The sequence below is a fragment of the Perna viridis genome, chromosome 7, assembly GCF_037379345.1.
Source record: "Perna viridis isolate PV_CMFRI_1.1 ecotype Kerala chromosome 7, ASM3737934v1, whole genome shotgun sequence".
Lineage (NCBI taxonomy): Eukaryota > Metazoa > Mollusca > Bivalvia > Mytilida > Mytilidae > Perna > Perna viridis.
In genome coordinates this window covers 47,313,771-47,331,954 of record NC_142451.1, presented here as the reverse complement: position 1 = coordinate 47,331,954, position 18,184 = coordinate 47,313,771, and the positions used below count along the sequence as shown (strand labels likewise).

The following is an 18,184-nucleotide window of genomic DNA, read 5'->3' as shown; positions in this document are numbered from 1 at the left end:
ATATGTGTTACATGTATAAAATGTAGCAAAATATAATAAACACGATCTTTTGAAGGTAAATGAAGTGAATCAGGATTCGAACGGTGGCAAAAAGAACGTAATCAAGGGAAAATGACAAAACGAAAAATACACAACATAGGACATGACTCAACCAAATGACACTAACTTAGAAGCAATACTATATGAGCAACCGTACTCCACTAGAAAAGGGAGCATTGAGATAAGGAATGGAGAAAATGGTTTTTCTCGTCAAAATGTTTGAACCTAACAAAATATAAAAAACAAAATGGTCAATTTAATAACTTTGGTATGATATCAGACGTTTAAGTAACATTGTTCATTTACGCTCGTTTTATTCGTTTATTTGCAATTAAAGAATGGGCGCTGGACATTGCATGTAACACATTTGCTAAACATGTTTCTCTTCAAAGAAACAAGAACATGCATTTTGTTTAATTTTGTTTTATGCAGTATTACAAATGTCAAATTCCTTAAAACTAGAGGCTTCAATCCTTGTATTGAATATAGAACCACTTGGTGATGGATTTAGCTTCCTATTTCCAGAGTTTTGAATTTGAGTACTTCTTGTTATTTTTTCGTATCGTCCAATATACAGTGAAAGTACTTTAATTCGAGGATACCAATTTTCGTGGATAATGGAAGAAACACAAGTTCGTGTATTCTTGAATTCGTGGTTTTGAGGTTTTTAGTATACACATCTATGGAAATCTTCTCTCCGTTGGGAACCATATTTTGTGGTATTGCGTACCCACGAAATCCATGAAAATAGGTACCTCACGAAAAACATTATATTCACAGTATTTGATTCCAATGCTGCTGATGAGAGGTTACTCACTGAAACACGTATTCAGCGTATCGAAATTTGCAATAGTAATATGGTTGTTATTATTGCATTTTAAGTTAAGTACCTAGCAGTCAATGTCTACCTGTCTCTATCAAAACAACTTAATTCATATGTGACAACAAAAAACCTTAATGTTTAATTTGAGAACACTATAACAATTCAAATTTATGAACAATAAAGAAAGTAAAAACTAAGCAGATATAAAAGGTAAAATAGAACTAAATACACATAAAATCGGAGGGACAGCAAATACATATAAAGAATTGCTCTAACAACTCAGAATGTAAAGGATCAGTTAACGAAAATGCAGAAAGATATAAAAAAAAAAACTGAAAATAACGCACATTTAAAAAAAATAGAAAATAGTAATGATATTTAACTGTTAATTCAAAAATAGCTTACAAATGTAAAATGCTTACGATAGACCAGAAAAATAGTATTAACTACCTTTTAATTGCTAAAATAATTCTACTAGTAAAATGTGTTTACACCAACACGGACGTACAAGTCTTTTGTCATAACATAAGATCACTTTATTCTGTTTGTATTGTTGATGTATTTTGTACAAGTGTTAACGAAGAAACTGTTTTCTGCCGATAAACCGATGATTTTGGTCTAATTTTACATGATTTCACCCTACTGGATGGACGTAATGAAATAGGTTGTGCTTTCAATGATGGTGGTAGAAAAAATAAAGATTTCCAAGAGCCAGTTCTTGTTTTAGTTCGTTGTTGTCTGGTTTGTTTAGAAACACTTGTTTTGAGAGTTCTCTTCATCATACTATTAGCTGTTTTATCAATCGTCCAGTTTTCTAAATTTAAATAGTTCTCGGTCTTTATTCCACTATTGGCTTCTTTGCCATCTTCATGTGTTTGATGTTGTAAATTCACGGGTATCATTGATTGCACAACATGACGATTCTTGAAATCGGTCAAAGAGAGACAACTCACGTCAGAAACTGAATCATTTTCGTATTTGAAACGGTATTCACCAAAGTTTGTTATTTTTGGTCGTTCAACTAAAGAAGCATCATAACCTTAAACGATAAAAATTTATAAATAGAATTTTATTTTTTGAAATTTCAGATCCTTTCTAAAGGACGTCTTATTTCACTATCAAAACACTGCGTTTTAAATGTGTATATGATGGTGACAGCATTGCTTATGGTATAAGAAAACAATCTTTTAAATGTTTTTGATGGAAAAATGTTCAGAAATTGTCGTTCATATTGAATTATCCATAGTATTATGTGTAAGAATTTTGTTTGCCCAATTAATGCCTTGCACTTATTATATTGAGATACCAATCTGTCATTTCTAAACTTTATGAAAAAGATCCATGTTCGTTTGAAGCGACGTATATATCATCTTTATTACATACGTTTTGAGCTTGTTGAAACTACCCAGACTTTTGTATCGCGCTAGAACTCTAACAAATAGGCTTCTGGAACAGGGTTACGTTGCTACAAGATTGAAGTCATCACTACAGAAGTTTTATGGTCGTCATCATGAACTCGTAGATTGTTATGGAGTGTCCACCTGCACCATGAAAACTGATTTATTCAACGGGTCTTAGTTTTCCTTTCCTCGTTTGTCTACCCCGGAGTTGACTTTTTATGAGCAACTCGGCGGATGTTTCTAGAAAAGCAGAGGATGCTTACCCTACCGGTGCACCTGGTCCATGCTCCCAGTTTTTAGTGGAATCCGAGTTGCTCATTTTCTTTTGTTGCTTTTTATGTATGATTTTGGTTGCTTTGTGTTCTTTGTTGTGTATGTCTGTTTTTCATGTTTTATCTTTGTCCCTTGATTATATTCTTTTGATTATCGCTATAACCTTGGTTCCCTTCATTACTCTTTTATACAGTAAAAAAAATAGAAACATATTGCTTAGTTACCATTTAAGAAGATTAATCATTTACCTTTCTTTATGAAAAATCTTGAGTATTGTTCAATGTTCATTATGTTCTCTGTAACAATATCTGATTTCATCTTCTGTGATGCAGTGTCACAACCTTGATAATATACAGAAGTCTTAATGAAGCATTTGTTTCAGAATCAAGAGGAACCGCAACTAGGCGGGAAGTGTAAGTCTAATATCATGTAAAAACCAAACAAGTAACAGACAAATATTACACCCACATATATAGAATATTAACATAACATACCACTTTTCATCATCTATACGATAGATTACATTTCAAACCATATAATTGAACGCTACCATTTCACCAAAGGACAATCATATATTTTGATTAATACAACATGTATTGTTTATATGCTCAGTGAAGTTTACCAAGTACATCAATAATTTTGTCATTATTTATTAGACGGCATTACTTTTTGTGATTATCAACTTCTGTTACCATTATTTTTTATTGTACTGATGGTAAGCGATTTTCATTGTTACTATTGTTAAAGCATTATCTCCTATGAAGCTCCAAACATCCATGTTCTATTATATCAAAGCATTTCATAGCTTTTTTTAATTGTTGCGTTTTAAAATAAAGAGCAAAGCTATTTAGCCGAATAAAATCTCATTCAAAACCTATAAAACTGAACTAAACAATCTCTTAACAATTGTTTATCTAAGTTTAATGCGTACCATTCGATTCTGTTTTATTTTGGAAAACCTCAACGCTTCTTTTAAATTTCAGTTTCACAGCTCTTTTTCTGTTACAATTGTTAATGCATTTGTAAAGCAGAACAATTAGTATTAAAATCAAAATAGCACCAAAAATAGACCCAAGCACTATTGGTATGATATCTTCAGAACCTAAATATAAATTAACATGTAAATGTTATAAGAGTTAATGCTAAGTTCTATTCAAAAGAATATTACAAATCTCACTGTATCGAACAAATGTTAAATGACACATCTTCTGTCTACGCAGATAGTTAACTTTTACCAATATAGTGTATTTTATTGTATATTTACTGTAATTGTTCTTTGTTTTTATTATTGCAATCTGTTTCATCACTCAGATTTGATTTTTTTCCTGAGATACATGTAACACAAAAAAATATCACACACAAAAACTCGAGGCTCTAATACTCACTTCTCGATGCATGAACTGAAATAAAATATAGTTATAATGCAATAAGATATATATATTAACATTAGGACATTAACCTGCTCCACACCAGCTTATATATGAAATACGCTGCTGCACTTCAAAATAAACATCTTAGCGCTACAAAATATCACTTAATTTTTCATGAAGTATATATCTATTATTTTGGTCATTTGTAAGATGAACAAGGAGTATTATTGTATACTTGTGTTTCACAGTTATTTCTATTTTTGATGTATTGGAAACATTACAAGAGTTTAGTTCTTAACAAATAATAATTCAAATGACACAAACAAAAAAGATTATTAACATACCAAAATGACAAATGCTAACAATGAGCAGAAGTTTTAGAAAGCCCATGATTCGCCATTAGAACACTCATAATGTATACGGTACATTCAAATGTCTTTTGTTGATAGACAGACAGGTATTGTATTACATTATTATCAATGCCATGTTTAAACTCTTTTATTTTAGAGTGTTTATGAAATATAGAATTAGTAATTTGTGACTGATTAGATATTGATAAGAACTGTGTACACACATCAATACTTCCTATTTATTAAACGGTAAACTAATGACGTCTTATTTGTACACATTCATATATTTGTCTTTTTATATGTGAAGTAACGTTTTACCTGAAGTGCATCCCATATGCTATAAATGATTTGTTTTGCCTGTACACTAACTTTGTGTTTTGTACCTTTATCCACCACCTCTATATTTTTGGAAGAGGGTTTTCAAATTGTGTTAATAAAATACAAAATATCTTACTCCTGGGCTGTTGAATACGCTAAGGTTCCTTTCCTACACCAGCAGTGACATTTTTTAATACAAACTGTATATTGTACACGTGTTTTAATATGTAATCTCTCATTAGCAGCATTAGAACCAAATAGTTATGAAAATCTTAGTCACAATAGTAATTGTATACAAGAAATACTCCAAAATATCAAAATAAGCACCGGGAACTACCATACAAAGAATGAATCCTAACTGTTATAGAAGTTTTTAATTTAGCATATTTCGGTAAAAAAATATCTATGATACAATTCTGGTCAGACAAATCGTACTACTAGACTGATAAATATCCTCGAGGACTTTTGGTCCACCAGCAATGGCATCCACCTAGTGGTCATCAAATACAAAACAAAAAAAATCATATCTATGTTGCAACTTTCGGTATGTTGGATATGTGTTTCAAGGAATAATCCAGGCGCGTAACTGAGGCCAAATTGAAGTGTAGGCAAAATTACGGCAGGGGGACTGGGGGCCGCTTAGGGTGTCCAGGAAGCTCCGAAGCTCTGCGGAGATAGCGTTTTAGAGCATCATTTATGTCTCTCCAGGATGTATTTTATCTCCCAAAAAAAAATGGCAAAATTAAGTGCAGGCAAAAGCTTTTTTGCCTAACGGCAGCTACGCGCCGGTAATCGCTCATCAGCTTTATTGTGACCTAATTATTAAAAAGATTTAGAGTCATTATTTCTAATATTCTATAATCGCCTTAATACTCCCGTGGATAAATACAGTTGTTTATCTCCACCCTATAGCCGAACCTAACATCACATTATATGACCAACTCGTTCCATGTTGTGGGAAAAGAGGTTAAGCCTTTAAAATAACCTTGTACCTGACATGCATACTCTTGTGGAGCATCTGGTTTAACACCCGGATTTTGGTAGGCGTTCATGTTGTAGTACTAGTTGTTTTTTTTTTGTTTTTTTTTGTTGTTTTTTTTTTTTCTTCTAGCTTATTGTTTCCTGTGTTCACTTTTTTTGGCACGTACTTGAATTTTAAAGTCTGTGTATTGTATTTGTTTTCCATTCTATGTCGATATTTTCATGTTTGGTTGAGTGCGAGGGAGCACTCGTTTGATTTTTACCAACATCACTTACATGACTAACTGGTACATTGGGCATTTCAAAAATTTGTATTTCCTTTATCTGAAAATAGATATTTATAACACCAACAAATACCATTCTTTTATTTACACCTTTTTGTCACATTACTATAAATATGCATCATAATAAACAGAATTGACTTTTTTCATATAATAAAAATTGTAATCGCGTGAGTCTGCAATATTGTACTTGAAATTATATATATAGTCACAAACTTTTACATAAAGTTGTCTGATATTCATTTTCTGAGCAAAATATACAACATGTAGCATGCATACATTTTTATGGATAACACAGCAATAAGTAACTTCAGTCAACAATTGAAAGTAAAAGATCAACACAGGAGGCTACGGCACGGTATACATAACAAAAAACAGAAAAGGGGCCAGATATTGCGAAAAGCAACAAATACACCAGCGTATAACCCAAATAACGCTTTGTAACAATAATTAAATCGAATTTCACAGATAGAAAATAATGGAAACCAACAGAAGAACGCCTTACAATCCAGTTCAAAGTTCAATAAATGTGTTAATGTACATGTACATGTATCAATCACTGTTTCTTTAAAACTTGCTTGATTCTTTCTTCTTTTTTTCCATTACAAAATGCATTACTACCTATGTTATTAGTAAAGATTGTGAAAATGTGTCTATAGAAACCGCTTAATTCCGTATATTTGTTTCCTAACGAACTACACAACTAATATCTAAAACGTACAGTAACTGTAATGATGATGGTTTCATTGTAATACTGATGAGTAACATAAATCCACGTTTAAGACGCCAATACCTCATTGAAAATATAATATTTGTATTTCATTAGTGTAATTTATTTCTATTTGACATGTATATATCTTGACTATCAAAGTTTTATACCTATAGAATTTATCTTGTATCTTAGATTTGTTCTCAAACAATGGAAATTTTTTAGATGATTGGTTTTAGAGCCAGAAGCTTTACATAAAAATTACATACAACAATTGCAAATAATTGAAATTTGACATGAAATTACTTACATATTTCTTCTGATTGTAATTCAAATTTCTACGGGTTGTATAATGATTTCAAGAACGTACAAAGCTAAATAAGAAATTGTATTTCATAGCATGCATCATGAGATAATTAAAATGATCCTGTAATTAATACAAATTTCCTTCAATGTTGCTGGAATGCTAAGCAATATCCCAACACCGTATTAATAATCAAATATCAATTTGTACCATCTTCTTGAAACATCAGACGATGACCCCTGATGTAAAGTAAATCTTCTATCTTCAGAGTCAAATTTTCTGTCTCCAAAGCCAAATTTGCTGTGTGACCATCAAACGGTGTTGTTAATTATAATGTCAAAGTTATTGATACCAGGCAATCCTTGTACGTCGATATTTTATACTGAGAATATATAATGAATTAAATCATGACAAAATTCAGGCCATTAATTAATAACTGTACAGAGGAATATCTAACAAATTTACCATGAAAACCTACAAAATATACAAACTATCACAATAACACTTTTCTGTACGTCATATTAACCTTTCTAAACGTATTTTGACGTTCGTTAAATACATTGGACCGATCTAGACTATAAAAAATACCTGCCCTAATACTTATGATCAACCATCGCTTTGTTCGACCTATATCATTGTGGCCAATGAGGAATATAACATTTTGTTAGTTATTATAGATTGATTGTATCAGTTTTACATCTTTTGCTACATTTACACCGTTTTATCCAAGCGTATTTATAATACTCGTATCGTCCGTCGTTACACAGGAACTCTATCTCCCTCGTCTTCGTTCTCTTGGGATAACAGCACTTATTTTCCCGGCAGTTTGTACAGAATTTGAGTCTGTATGCCCGTACACTTTTACAGTTTTTGTACGTAATCTTTTCTCTTCTGAGTAAACGGGTCGTTGGAGTACACTTCTTCTTTCGCTGAAATACAATTTTCTGTAAATAGTGCGAAAAGCATGAAATCATTTCATTTTTACATCTTTTAAATGGTATTTGGTGGCAGTTCATTACTTTAAGGAAGTGGGGTTTTCTTTTCCTTACTTTGTTTCATTTTGACGTCATGTTCAATTATGTTTAGATTGCCTTTTTGACATCATTTAGTAAATGGTACTAATACATTCAATCTAACATTTTTTTCTATTACAAATACGTACATTGGTATATGTATAGGGTTGTTAGTAATAGATAGAAAACGTTATTTGTAGATAATAACAACATATCAGGTTTACTTAATAACCCCGCTTAAGCACTGGAAATAAAATTAAGATCTCCATTTCTCGTGAAATATCTCATTAAATGGTCAATTCTTATAGATTTTTCAAAATGACTAACCCTGAAATCACACCCAATTTGATTGGGCCATTTGTTGAATTTACCACTAAACTCAAATTTCCCACGGACAATCACAAAGAGGGATTAATACTTTTATAAAGAAAAAAAGAAATAATTTCCTTTCCGATACAATCTTTGGGGACAGACCTAAGAAGATAATTTTAGCTATTACAAAATAAACGACTTCATATGGACTCAGTTCAAATTGTTGCAATTAAAATAATTGAACAAAACTGTCATTCGAAAAAAAGTTGGCTAAACTAATTATTATGAAAAATGGATAAGGTTTTAGAACTACTCAATCAACGAAGAAAATTCCCTCGGGGTCTAAGATTCCTCAGCTAAAGTTATTCTGGTCTGCTATGCAAGAAAACGTTTACTTGATAGGAACAAAAATCCGAACATTTTAAAATTTGAAAAACCTTTTCTATAAGCTTTGATTTCTCTTTCAATGTACAACTACTGCTCGTGGTTTCGAGCTTTCCACCAAAAATTAAATACAAATTTTGTTTTGTACATGTAAATAACAAAATTCCCATTTATCATGTGTTGATGTAAAACATATTTATTTGATTCATCAAATTCAATTCATCGTTTCTACATGTCCATCTTCTTCATGCCTAAATCTGATTTATTCCACATAATTGGCACTTTAACGAAATGAAAATGATTCGTTAGGTCAAATGTTTAGATGAAGTACTATAAAATGGCCTTCAATCAAAAACCGACAATTCAATAATAGAACAGAGTTGTTCTGTCTTAATTGAAAACCAAGAAACATGTACCGTATTGTTCAACAGAAAATTGTCTTCTTTAAGAATCGATCAGACTCCAGTAACAACAAAAGCAGACAACTCATCACCAGCTGTACTTATATGTTCAGAATAATCAAGAATGCAAAACGTTTTTTGACGTACGTTACTGGCATATATATGTTTCTTGTCAGAAACAAAATCCGTCTAATATTCTGCGTTTGCCCATTTTCATATAATGTCTATTATTACGTGTTATTATATTCCAACATCAGTTATCAGATGGTTTTTTTTTAAATTAATTATAGAAAACCTTTTTAATAACACGAGAAGTGAAAAATAAGGCTAATAGAAAAGTACAACAACAAAAAACAAGATATATATCATATTACTGGGGTGTAATTACATTTTGTATGTTCTTTCTGTACTAGATGTATATTAATAATTTCCAAGGCATTCAAAAAAACGTACACATTTCTGAGGCGGATAAAGTAGAGGGTTTTCCCAGGTTTTTGCCGTTTTTTTTTGTTTTTTTTTTTTCTGTGTAAGATTCGGACAATAGTAGACTTGCTACAAGTCCCTCTCTTTATATTAAAGAATATATGAAAAAGTTTATTGATTGCATGTATCCCTCTGATAGCAAATCTACTAAATAATTCGGGAGAGAAATTAACTTAAACTTTACAAACACTTAAATTGTTGTTTCTGGGGGTTATGAGCTAAACAAATACTTCGATAATTGCAATAAAATCTCTGCGTTTCTTTTCGTTGGGTGCCAAAACCTTATACACGTTTTTCCTGATTATTAGACAGAGAAGTACTTAATACTTTAGAGCATAATTCGGTGTTGTTTATCAAACAATGATCTGAAACTCTGGAAACCCCCCACCCATTTTAAAAATCTCCGGATCAGCGCTTATACTTTTACCAAGAAGTTCAAAAAGTGTACACATTTCAGTGGAGGATCTTGGAGAGGGTTTCGCGGGTTGGAAGCCTCCCTTTGTTGGTCAATTTTGTTAAATTTGTGCAAATTTTGGCCAAAAAAATTAGAGAATGCTATCTTGGAATCCTTTTTTGTTCAATTTATGGATCGAAGCCTTCCCTGCGTTTTACTTACATCAAAACTATAAAGAGTCCTTCCACACGGTCGTAGGTAACACAATCTGGTATCCTCTTTCCTGCGACAGTGTTTTGGAGCCAAACGAACGGATATGCCAACACCACAGGAAACCGAACACTGACTCCATTTCGTGCCGTTCATGGCACAGTTCAGATCACCCGGGCGGACAACTTCGTTCATTTGTCTATTTCCTCTACTGGAATCTGGTAAGAGAAAATAAATACAGCTTTAGTATATTTTTCAATGACAGGAACTCTTCATGCGCATGTTGGCATTGAATACAATGCATTGTTTCATAAAACGATATAAAGTTGAAGACGACAAAACATGTCGTTTTTTAATGTGAAATAATTTAATGCAAAATGACAAGTATGTTTATTTAAAGAGGATGATACATGTGTGTAAATAAGTTTCCTTTTATTTGGGGTTTTTAAATACTAAACAGTCTCTAGAACCTAGGACTTGGCACCCGGTCAGGAAAGTTCAGAATAAATATTCGTAACGTACATGCTGTTTTAAAAGGTACTTTTTGTATATTTGCTTGCATGTGTATGCTCTTACAAGTCTAGATTCAGTGGTGTGATTCTTCTGTAGTACAGTAAGGTATCTAAGTTTTAATTTAGTGGAAAAAAAAACATAAATATGTATAAAAGTTACTTAGTACTCGAATGCAAAGTTTAGTTCCAACTGATATTTGATCTTCATCTACATGGGGTCTCGTTACTCGAATTATAATTTTAAATGGTGTATCATAGGGGAGAAGAACGGGTGTGATGAAACGCAACAAATGTCCAAAATCTGTACAATTATTTACACCTACCCCATCGTGGATTATTCTGAGGTCTGATTTCGTAAGTATTCTTAACATGTCTTGGCATTTTGTTTGATTCTGTTTTATTTTGTGCCGGACAACTCCATTCTCTACAACACTGCCCCCTTACAGTTACAAGTTTAGGTTTAGGACAGAATGTAGCAGACGGCTTCCTGTTTTCTTGAGGGCAAAGATCACTGCAACCATAATGTCCATTTTGGCAAGTGCATCTACTTCTGCAACACCCATTCGGAATGCCTCGTTGATAATCGTGTCTGCAGTCAAGATGGAACGATTCTCCGTCATTATATTCTTGTCCATTCACGACACAAGTCTTCGGTACACTAGCTGACAAATGAAAACAATATTATTGTGAAACACATGCAGGCTTATCTTATTTCAATTGTCTACCAAAGATTGTAGAACAAGTAAATTGTATTACAAAATATTAATCACTGCTACTGTGTTGTAAGCGGAAAACGGTTTTGTATAGCATTTCTTCTGATTAAACCTACGTTGTAGAACAACGGTTTATCTTTCCAAGACTTGGTACATACAGTACAAGGGTACGAGAACCGGATCGCCTATTTGTTGATCTTAAACGTTTCTTGACTGACTATGGCATGTGATTATATGTTGCTTTACGTGTATGACGAATGGATTGGCTCAGAACACATATCGACACCATTCAGCATCTCATCATCATCATCATCTTCCGGTACGAAAGTAGACTCCGCAAGGAGTGTGTAACCTCACGGAACTTGCTGTGCTATATACATGAAAATGGGGTTGGAAATTTAACTTTATAAGACAAGTTCGCAATTCATTACAATTATTGTTAAGATATATAACATAAAAGTTAAACATATTTACATTATGTACAGTGGTTGGAGTTATTTTATTTTATTATTTAGCTAGATAACGTCCTTCAAATGTTAACATAGAGATACACAAAATGCATCACTTTTGAAGGACTCTAGGGAAGCTGACTTAGATAGATTCTTGGAGATTGTTCCAATCTTTTATAGTGATTGGGTAGAAGGAATACTTATAGAAATCTTTGTTTGTATGAATTTGCCTAAATTTATGTTGGCCTCTAGCGCGCCTAACTGATTGTATGAGCATATCATTTGTAACTTCCACTATCCCACCATTTATCTTATAACGTAAAACAAGGCTTGCTTTTGTTCTGCGAGATTGAAGATTCTCCCAATTAAGGGTGTTTATCATGCCAGTTACTGTACCTGGTATTTTATTTGTGTAGTCATTGAAGACCTACCTTGCGACTTTTCTCTGAATCTGCTCAAGTTGGGCAATTTGGTTTTGTTCATATGGATCCAAAACTGGCGAGGAGATCGGACGCACAAGTGATGTGTACGTAAGGCTTTTAACCTTACGTGTGCGGTGTTTCATATTTATACGTAAAAAGCCTAAGGTTTTATTGGCTTTCGCCGTTATATTGTTAATATGTGTACTCCAATCGAGATCACTACTTAAAGTGACACCTAGATATTTTCTGTCTGGTACAGTCTCAAGTATGTGGTTATGCAGTTTATATTGAAATGAATTTGGTTTAGCTTTTTCAGAAATATTTATGACATAGCATTTTTCTGCATTAAATTTCATTTGCCATTCTGATTCCCACAGTTCAAGATATTTGAGATCCTTTTGTAATTCATTGGATTCACTTATTTTATTTGTTATCCTGCATAATAAACAGTCGTCAGCAAAAAGACGAGCTTTACTAGATACATGCTCTGGCAGATCGTTAATAAAAAATAAAAATAGTGTGGGGCCCAATACGGTACCCTAAGTACATTAGTGTATTAAGTGTTAGTCCCTGTACGAATCAGGCGGCCGGTGAAACATGGTATGAATAAAACATAATTTTGATAGTACAATTTGACTATTTGCACCATCAGAATAACGAAAACAGACAAGATTTCCCACATCATGGTGGACCATTGAGTTACAATTTCATTGAAATGCACTTAAAATGAACATTTTAAGGGCAGATAACTCAGTCAACGACCTCATTTTTCTAAGATTCTATTGAAAAATTTATGAGCAAATCCAATTAATATGCAGAGATCAAATAATGGTCTTTTCATATAAAGAAAGTGTTCTTGAGTGACATTACATTGTCAGATTGGTGGGGTTTTGATAAGCATGTTTCAGATTTTTCTCATTTTGCCTGATTCTTACAAGAACTGACACTTAATTACTGCCTTTTCCTATGAATTTCAAAGTTAAAATATAAAAGGTATTTGCATATCCAGGCATTGTCTCGAGTAATGTCAGAGCTCAAAGGTGCGTTCTCTGAAACATTACGCTGAATGCAAAACCCACTCGTTATCTAACCAGATTCTTAATCCCGCTTTAATAACATTTTCATTGAACAAATGGAATCGTAGCCAGCAGGGATAATAAAGGGAATCAATTGATCTCGAGATTGTATTTTCCTATTTATGGAATGCTTGAGCCGTAAAAAAGTCTAATTAAGTAGATAAGGTAGTAACATTAACCAGGAACCTTGACACTTAGTCACTACTGCTCCATCTGAATTTAAAACAAATATATAGACTTCCTGTCAACTGAGATCGTTAACACAAAAGAGTTCGTTTGTATTAGTAGTGTTAAGTTCAAACGAACTGTTTCTTCTCAAATAAAGACAAAATACAAGTATTGTCTATATGCCTTCCAGAATGATCATCAGTATATTCCACCTTAAACGTCACTGAAATTATGACTGAGCATCAGCTAACATCCAGTGGCGGATCCAGACATTGCTGAGCTGAGGGAGCTCACCAAATTTCTGATTTTTTCTTATTTTTTTTTACCTTTTAACAAGGACAGTGCAAATAATTCAGGTCAGGAAGCCTTAACATAACTAATTGCCGAGCGGAGCAATCCGAAAGTTTTCTGGGTGAAATATTTGCAAAATCAAGATTTTGTGCTAAAATATCAATTTTTTCCGATAAAACTGGTTGAAAACGTCCCCACTGCTATTCTGAATCTACTAATGCTTAATTCAGATAAAAAAGTGAGAGACCCGAAAGGATAGTAAAAAGCCCCATTAGTCAGGGATTGGAACTGTGAATTATAATATGCATATCAAGCACCGACGTCGACTCAAAACTCAGCATGTGTAGTAGAACTATAAGTCTTGGGTCTCGTATGGCAAACCTCTGTCAAGTGTCTGAAATTAATAGGCTTGATGTAAAATCGGTGCTTCATTTTCCAACTCACATTCTGATCCAAGTTATTGTTATTTTGTGTACACGATGATGCTGCTGATATTAGATTACAATACTTATGAGTCGCTGTACAGTTTCCTTAGTTTTCAGCCATCCACCTTCAATAATCGCTTAATTAAAACATTTATTAAGTAAGGAACTTGTATCAAAACACGCCCTTCTGTTTACAAAACATTAGGTGATGTAACATACGACGAGAAATAATCAACTAGTACATATATGGCACACTGGGTGTTAATTAGTTTCACCCAGTTATACAAGATAAACCTAAGTAGCTTACTATGTTGGTAGTGATAATTATTTTTAAGAGATGCAAAAGGGGGCTGCTCCCCCGGTAAACCCGCCCCCTGAGCGTCTTACGAAAGTATGCTACAATGTAAAACTGTTGAATCTAAGAGTAAAAAGCATTATCGGTAAAGTATCGTCAAAACGTCGAAAAACAACGATCGCAGCTGATCGTCAGTATCGGTCCTTATTTACATCAGACATAACATGCGTCAGTACCACTCCATCTAAACATCAGACAAAACGTCAAACATTGAAATATAATTTAACATCAACCAAATCAGTACTGCCTGACTCAATGTGAAAGAAAATTCATCAGACACTTTGACACTTTAAAAACGTCAGTTTTTTTAATGCCAGGCGCTTGCAATTGCCGATTTGCCTTTCTTCTACAGCATAATTCTAGTTTCAGAAATCGTATATATTTTTGTATAAGTATTGATTAATTTCAGGTACAAATGTACGCGAAATTAAATATGTTCAGACAAAAAACTGCACACAAAAAAAAGGTAGTGTGCGCACAAATTAATCATTTTATGCGCAAAATATTATACAAAATGTAGTTGTAGTTTTGAAGACAAGCCAGAAAATATCACAGCAAGCCCGATGGAGCGAGTAGTGATGTTCTGTCGAGGCGTTCAAAACCGGCGTAAATAACCATTACTGCAGCTAACATAGAAAATATCAGATGGTAAGAATATTTAAAGTTGCCGATTAAATATGATGTTGCGCACACATTTTATTCGTACATGTCCTATCAGGGCTTCATACGAAACAAATTTATTATCAGTTCATTCAGTTTTGTATCTTCCGATTTAGGTTTAATTTTTTTTTTTAAAGTGAAACAATTAACGGAGAAAACAGTGTATTATACATTTTAATAAATCTAACCTATAAAATTCATTTTTAATCAAACATGGTTACATTGTAAATCGGAAACCTTGGCATATTTATATAAAGAAGTAATTTACCAGTCAATTTAAGAATCTAGCAGAAAAAAATACTTAAAACTATATAATAATAAATAAAACGTTGATAGACCAAGTTGATACTTTACTATATTTCAACCATGAGCATTCTGACCGTATGCAAACCGTTGTATACTAATTTTGCGTTCCCTTATTATGATACTTTAGAAAGAGTTACCAAAACTTTTACAACTGAATCATACGTATTTGGCAGGTATATATTATTTTCGTTCAAATTCGTCACACAAAACACAGCGAACACAAAAAAAATTATAAGAGTACACTTTGTGTAATGTAGACGAGCTCTCGTATTATATCTAGCTGAGAGTTCCAGTGTCCCACTTAGGGTTCGTAAACAAAATATCATATTTCCAACCATAAAATTTACGGTTAAATACTTATGCTTTTCTGAGGATATCTACAGTAACTGTCAATTATAAATATTCTCCAGTTGAAAACTTCGCTTAAAAATTTGCCCGAACTTTAACAAAGCTAATACCTTTTATTAGATTACGTCTGTAACACCGCATTAGGGCCTTGACATAAAATGGCTCTACAGCAGTAGATAAGGGCTTTTATTGGTCATCTAGTGAAAATAAATACCTTAGATCTACATGGCTTTGATTTTAACCCCATGACTTGTAGTTATATCCAATATCAAGTTCCAGATAGCAGAGAAAGTATATTGGTTACAACGCTTTGTTTTACATCGTAAACTAGATAACTTTAATCATTGCGAGCCATACTGTCGAGTTTTACTGTTCGTAATGTTGATGTATAAAAACAGACATTGCCTGATAAAAACAAGACGGTTGATGACTGGACTGGATCACTTTTAGCGAAAAGAGAAAAGACGGATACGACTGAATTAACATGAAAACAAAACAAACAAAACAACTGTTAAACAACCATTGATATGAAATTTGAAGTTAAATATTATATTGGTATTTCCCACTCTAAGCCGGTGGTGAAAAATGCATGTGAAATTTTAACCACCGGGCGGTAATTCATTACTGCAAGAGTTTTCCCGCCATTTTACTGTAGAGTTGTATATTTTCATGATAATTAGTTGCATGTCTAGATAAGCATATTTTGATTTAGTCATTGTACCGTTAGTCTTATATCCAGAAGTTTATCTTTATTATGATTTTAGGTGGTTTACTATAGGAAAGGTGATGAAGTATAGTATCATGTTACCCATGTAGGATGTTATTTTTAGTAGTTGTCAAAGGTTTTGATTTATTGGAAATTGGTGCTAAGTTGGTGTTGAATTGGTGCTTAAATTAGGTCAGTTATGTAAGAGTAATCAAGGGAGCCAAGGTTATAGCGGTAATCAAAAGAATGTAATCCAGGGACAAAGACCAGACATGGAAAACAGACATAAACAACAAAGAACATAAAGTAACTAAAATCATATCATATACATACAAAGTAACAAAAGTAAATGAGCAACTCGGACTCCACTAAAAACTGGGAGCATGAACCAGGTGCACCGGTAGGGTAGTGCACCGGTAAGATATTATAAGTAAAATATTTGGTGCATAGTTGGTGTAAAATTGGTGTTGAACAGTATATAAGGGCTTTGATTTTCAGTTTTAAAAAAATGGAGATTGAACTTTGGTAGTGGAGTAGAATGGGATAACCGATCAGACTTGATGTTGAGGAATATACGATTGCATACTGAATGTAAGATGGGAATTTATTTGATGTGGCTAAGGGATGTGTTTTTGGAGACAAGTGATGCAAGAGGAATATAGTTTTTGAGAGTTGCAACTTGCCGTAACTGGAAGTTAACTCGCTATTGTTGATGATATTTCTTTGACGTTTGACGTAAACTTGCCTTAAAATGAAGTATTTGTATTCCATACAATATGTTCCGAGGTTCCGGACAATGGTCCGAGCCTATTGTGAATTATTGACGTTAGTATAACTTGCCTTAACAGGAAGTTATCGTGTTCCGGACAATGGTCCGAGGTTCCGGACAGTGGTCCGAGGTTGTAGATTGTATATTGTTGGCGATAGTGTAACTTGCCTTAACAGGAAGTTATCGCTATATGAAGAATTTCTTTATTGTTGATGTCTGTTGTGTTGTTCCCTTGTGACATATGGATTCCATCCGTATTAAGGAATTTGAAAACTTTTAGATAATAATTTGATTGAGCGCACCGTATATGTGAGTTTTCGTAATTTTCTAACGTCAAGATAACTTTTCATCCTGTAACATGCATTTCATGTATAATCGTAATAAACAGTAGATTAGTGGTAATTCTCTATAATTTTGGGACCCGCCTGGAATTGTGAGTAACTTGGCTTCTGTGGTTAAAACATACCAGCCAAGAGCTTTGCACGTACTCGGCCGCCATGGCATTACATTTCTGAGTTTTCTACTGATTTCACGGCAGAAACAGATTCTCCTCCAAAGTTCTGAGGGATTACAAGGTTTCTCCACTTTCGATAGTCGAGTTTTATATCTAACTATCTCGGGTGGAGAAATCTTGCAATCCCTCGAAACTGAAGGAGAATCATGCCTGATAAGTAACAAAAATGTACAAAATATATTTGGTCAACAAGAATGTGACTAAGTAAAAGCGGAATATCAGGACGTCGGAAACATTCAGACTAAAATTTAGAATCATTTTTCATTAAAAAATGACACAAGCGCAAGAAATGGTGACAATATAATTATATAGTTAATATACATGTAGCACATAAAATAGCCCATCACCATTGGTGTTTCAAATAGTATTACCGTGAAACAAACAAAAAATTGGGGAAAATAAAAAGCAAAAAGTCCAACCAACTG

The 18,184-nt window shown here is 33.2% G+C and overlaps 2 protein-coding genes across 4 annotated transcripts in view; both read right to left on the bottom strand.

The window, feature by feature from the left end:
• Positions 1-978: 978 nt before the first annotated feature.
• On the bottom strand, positions 979-4,344 carry LOC148613016 (uncharacterized). Of its 2 annotated transcripts, XM_088594994.1 has the most exons (5): positions 4,250-4,344; positions 3,921-3,935; positions 3,467-3,637; positions 2,784-2,876; positions 979-1,901 (listed from the first exon to the last, which is right to left on the bottom strand). In XM_088594994.1, exons 1-5 carry the CDS (start codon positions 4,293-4,295, stop codon positions 1,399-1,401), a joined length of 828 nt encoding a protein of 275 aa, XP_088451120.1. In that variant the 5' UTR covers positions 4,296-4,344; the 3' UTR covers positions 979-1,398. The 2 variants fall into 2 exon arrangements, with proteins under 2 accessions (XP_088451120.1, XP_088451121.1); XM_088594995.1 differs by lacking the exon at positions 3,467-3,637 and having other exon boundaries at positions 4,250-4,339.
• Positions 4,345-6,427: 2,083 nt separating this feature from the next.
• Positions 6,428-18,184, bottom strand: part of LOC148613015 (CCN family member 1-like) — a 30,916-nt gene continuing 19,159 nt past the window's right edge. Inside the window, exons 3-5 of one of the 2 annotated variants that reach the window (XM_088594992.1) lie at positions 10,881-11,219; positions 10,058-10,263; positions 6,428-7,792 (exon numbers count right to left, since the gene is read on the bottom strand). In XM_088594992.1, the coding sequence (XP_088451118.1) occupies positions 7,520-7,792; positions 10,058-10,263; positions 10,881-11,219 (818 nt within the window). In that variant the 3' untranslated portion in view covers positions 6,428-7,519. The remainder of the gene's footprint in view (positions 7,793-10,057; positions 10,264-10,880; positions 11,220-18,184) is intronic. The other variant, XM_088594993.1, reaches the window with a different exon arrangement.

Bases quoted from the DNA above. Each gene is read 5' to 3' on its own strand.
- LOC148613016 (XM_088594994.1), bottom strand. From the start codon at position 4,295: ATGGGCTTTCTAAAACTTCTGCTCATTGTTAGCATTTGTCATTTTG. The intron at 2,877-3,466 runs GTACGCATTAAA...TATATTATCAAG, and splicing joins AAATAAAACAGAATCGAATG to GTTGTGACACTGCATCACAG. The intron at 1,902-2,783 runs GTAAATGATTAA...TTATCGTTTAAG, and splicing joins AAGATTTTTCATAAAGAAAG to GTTATGATGCTTCTTTAGTT.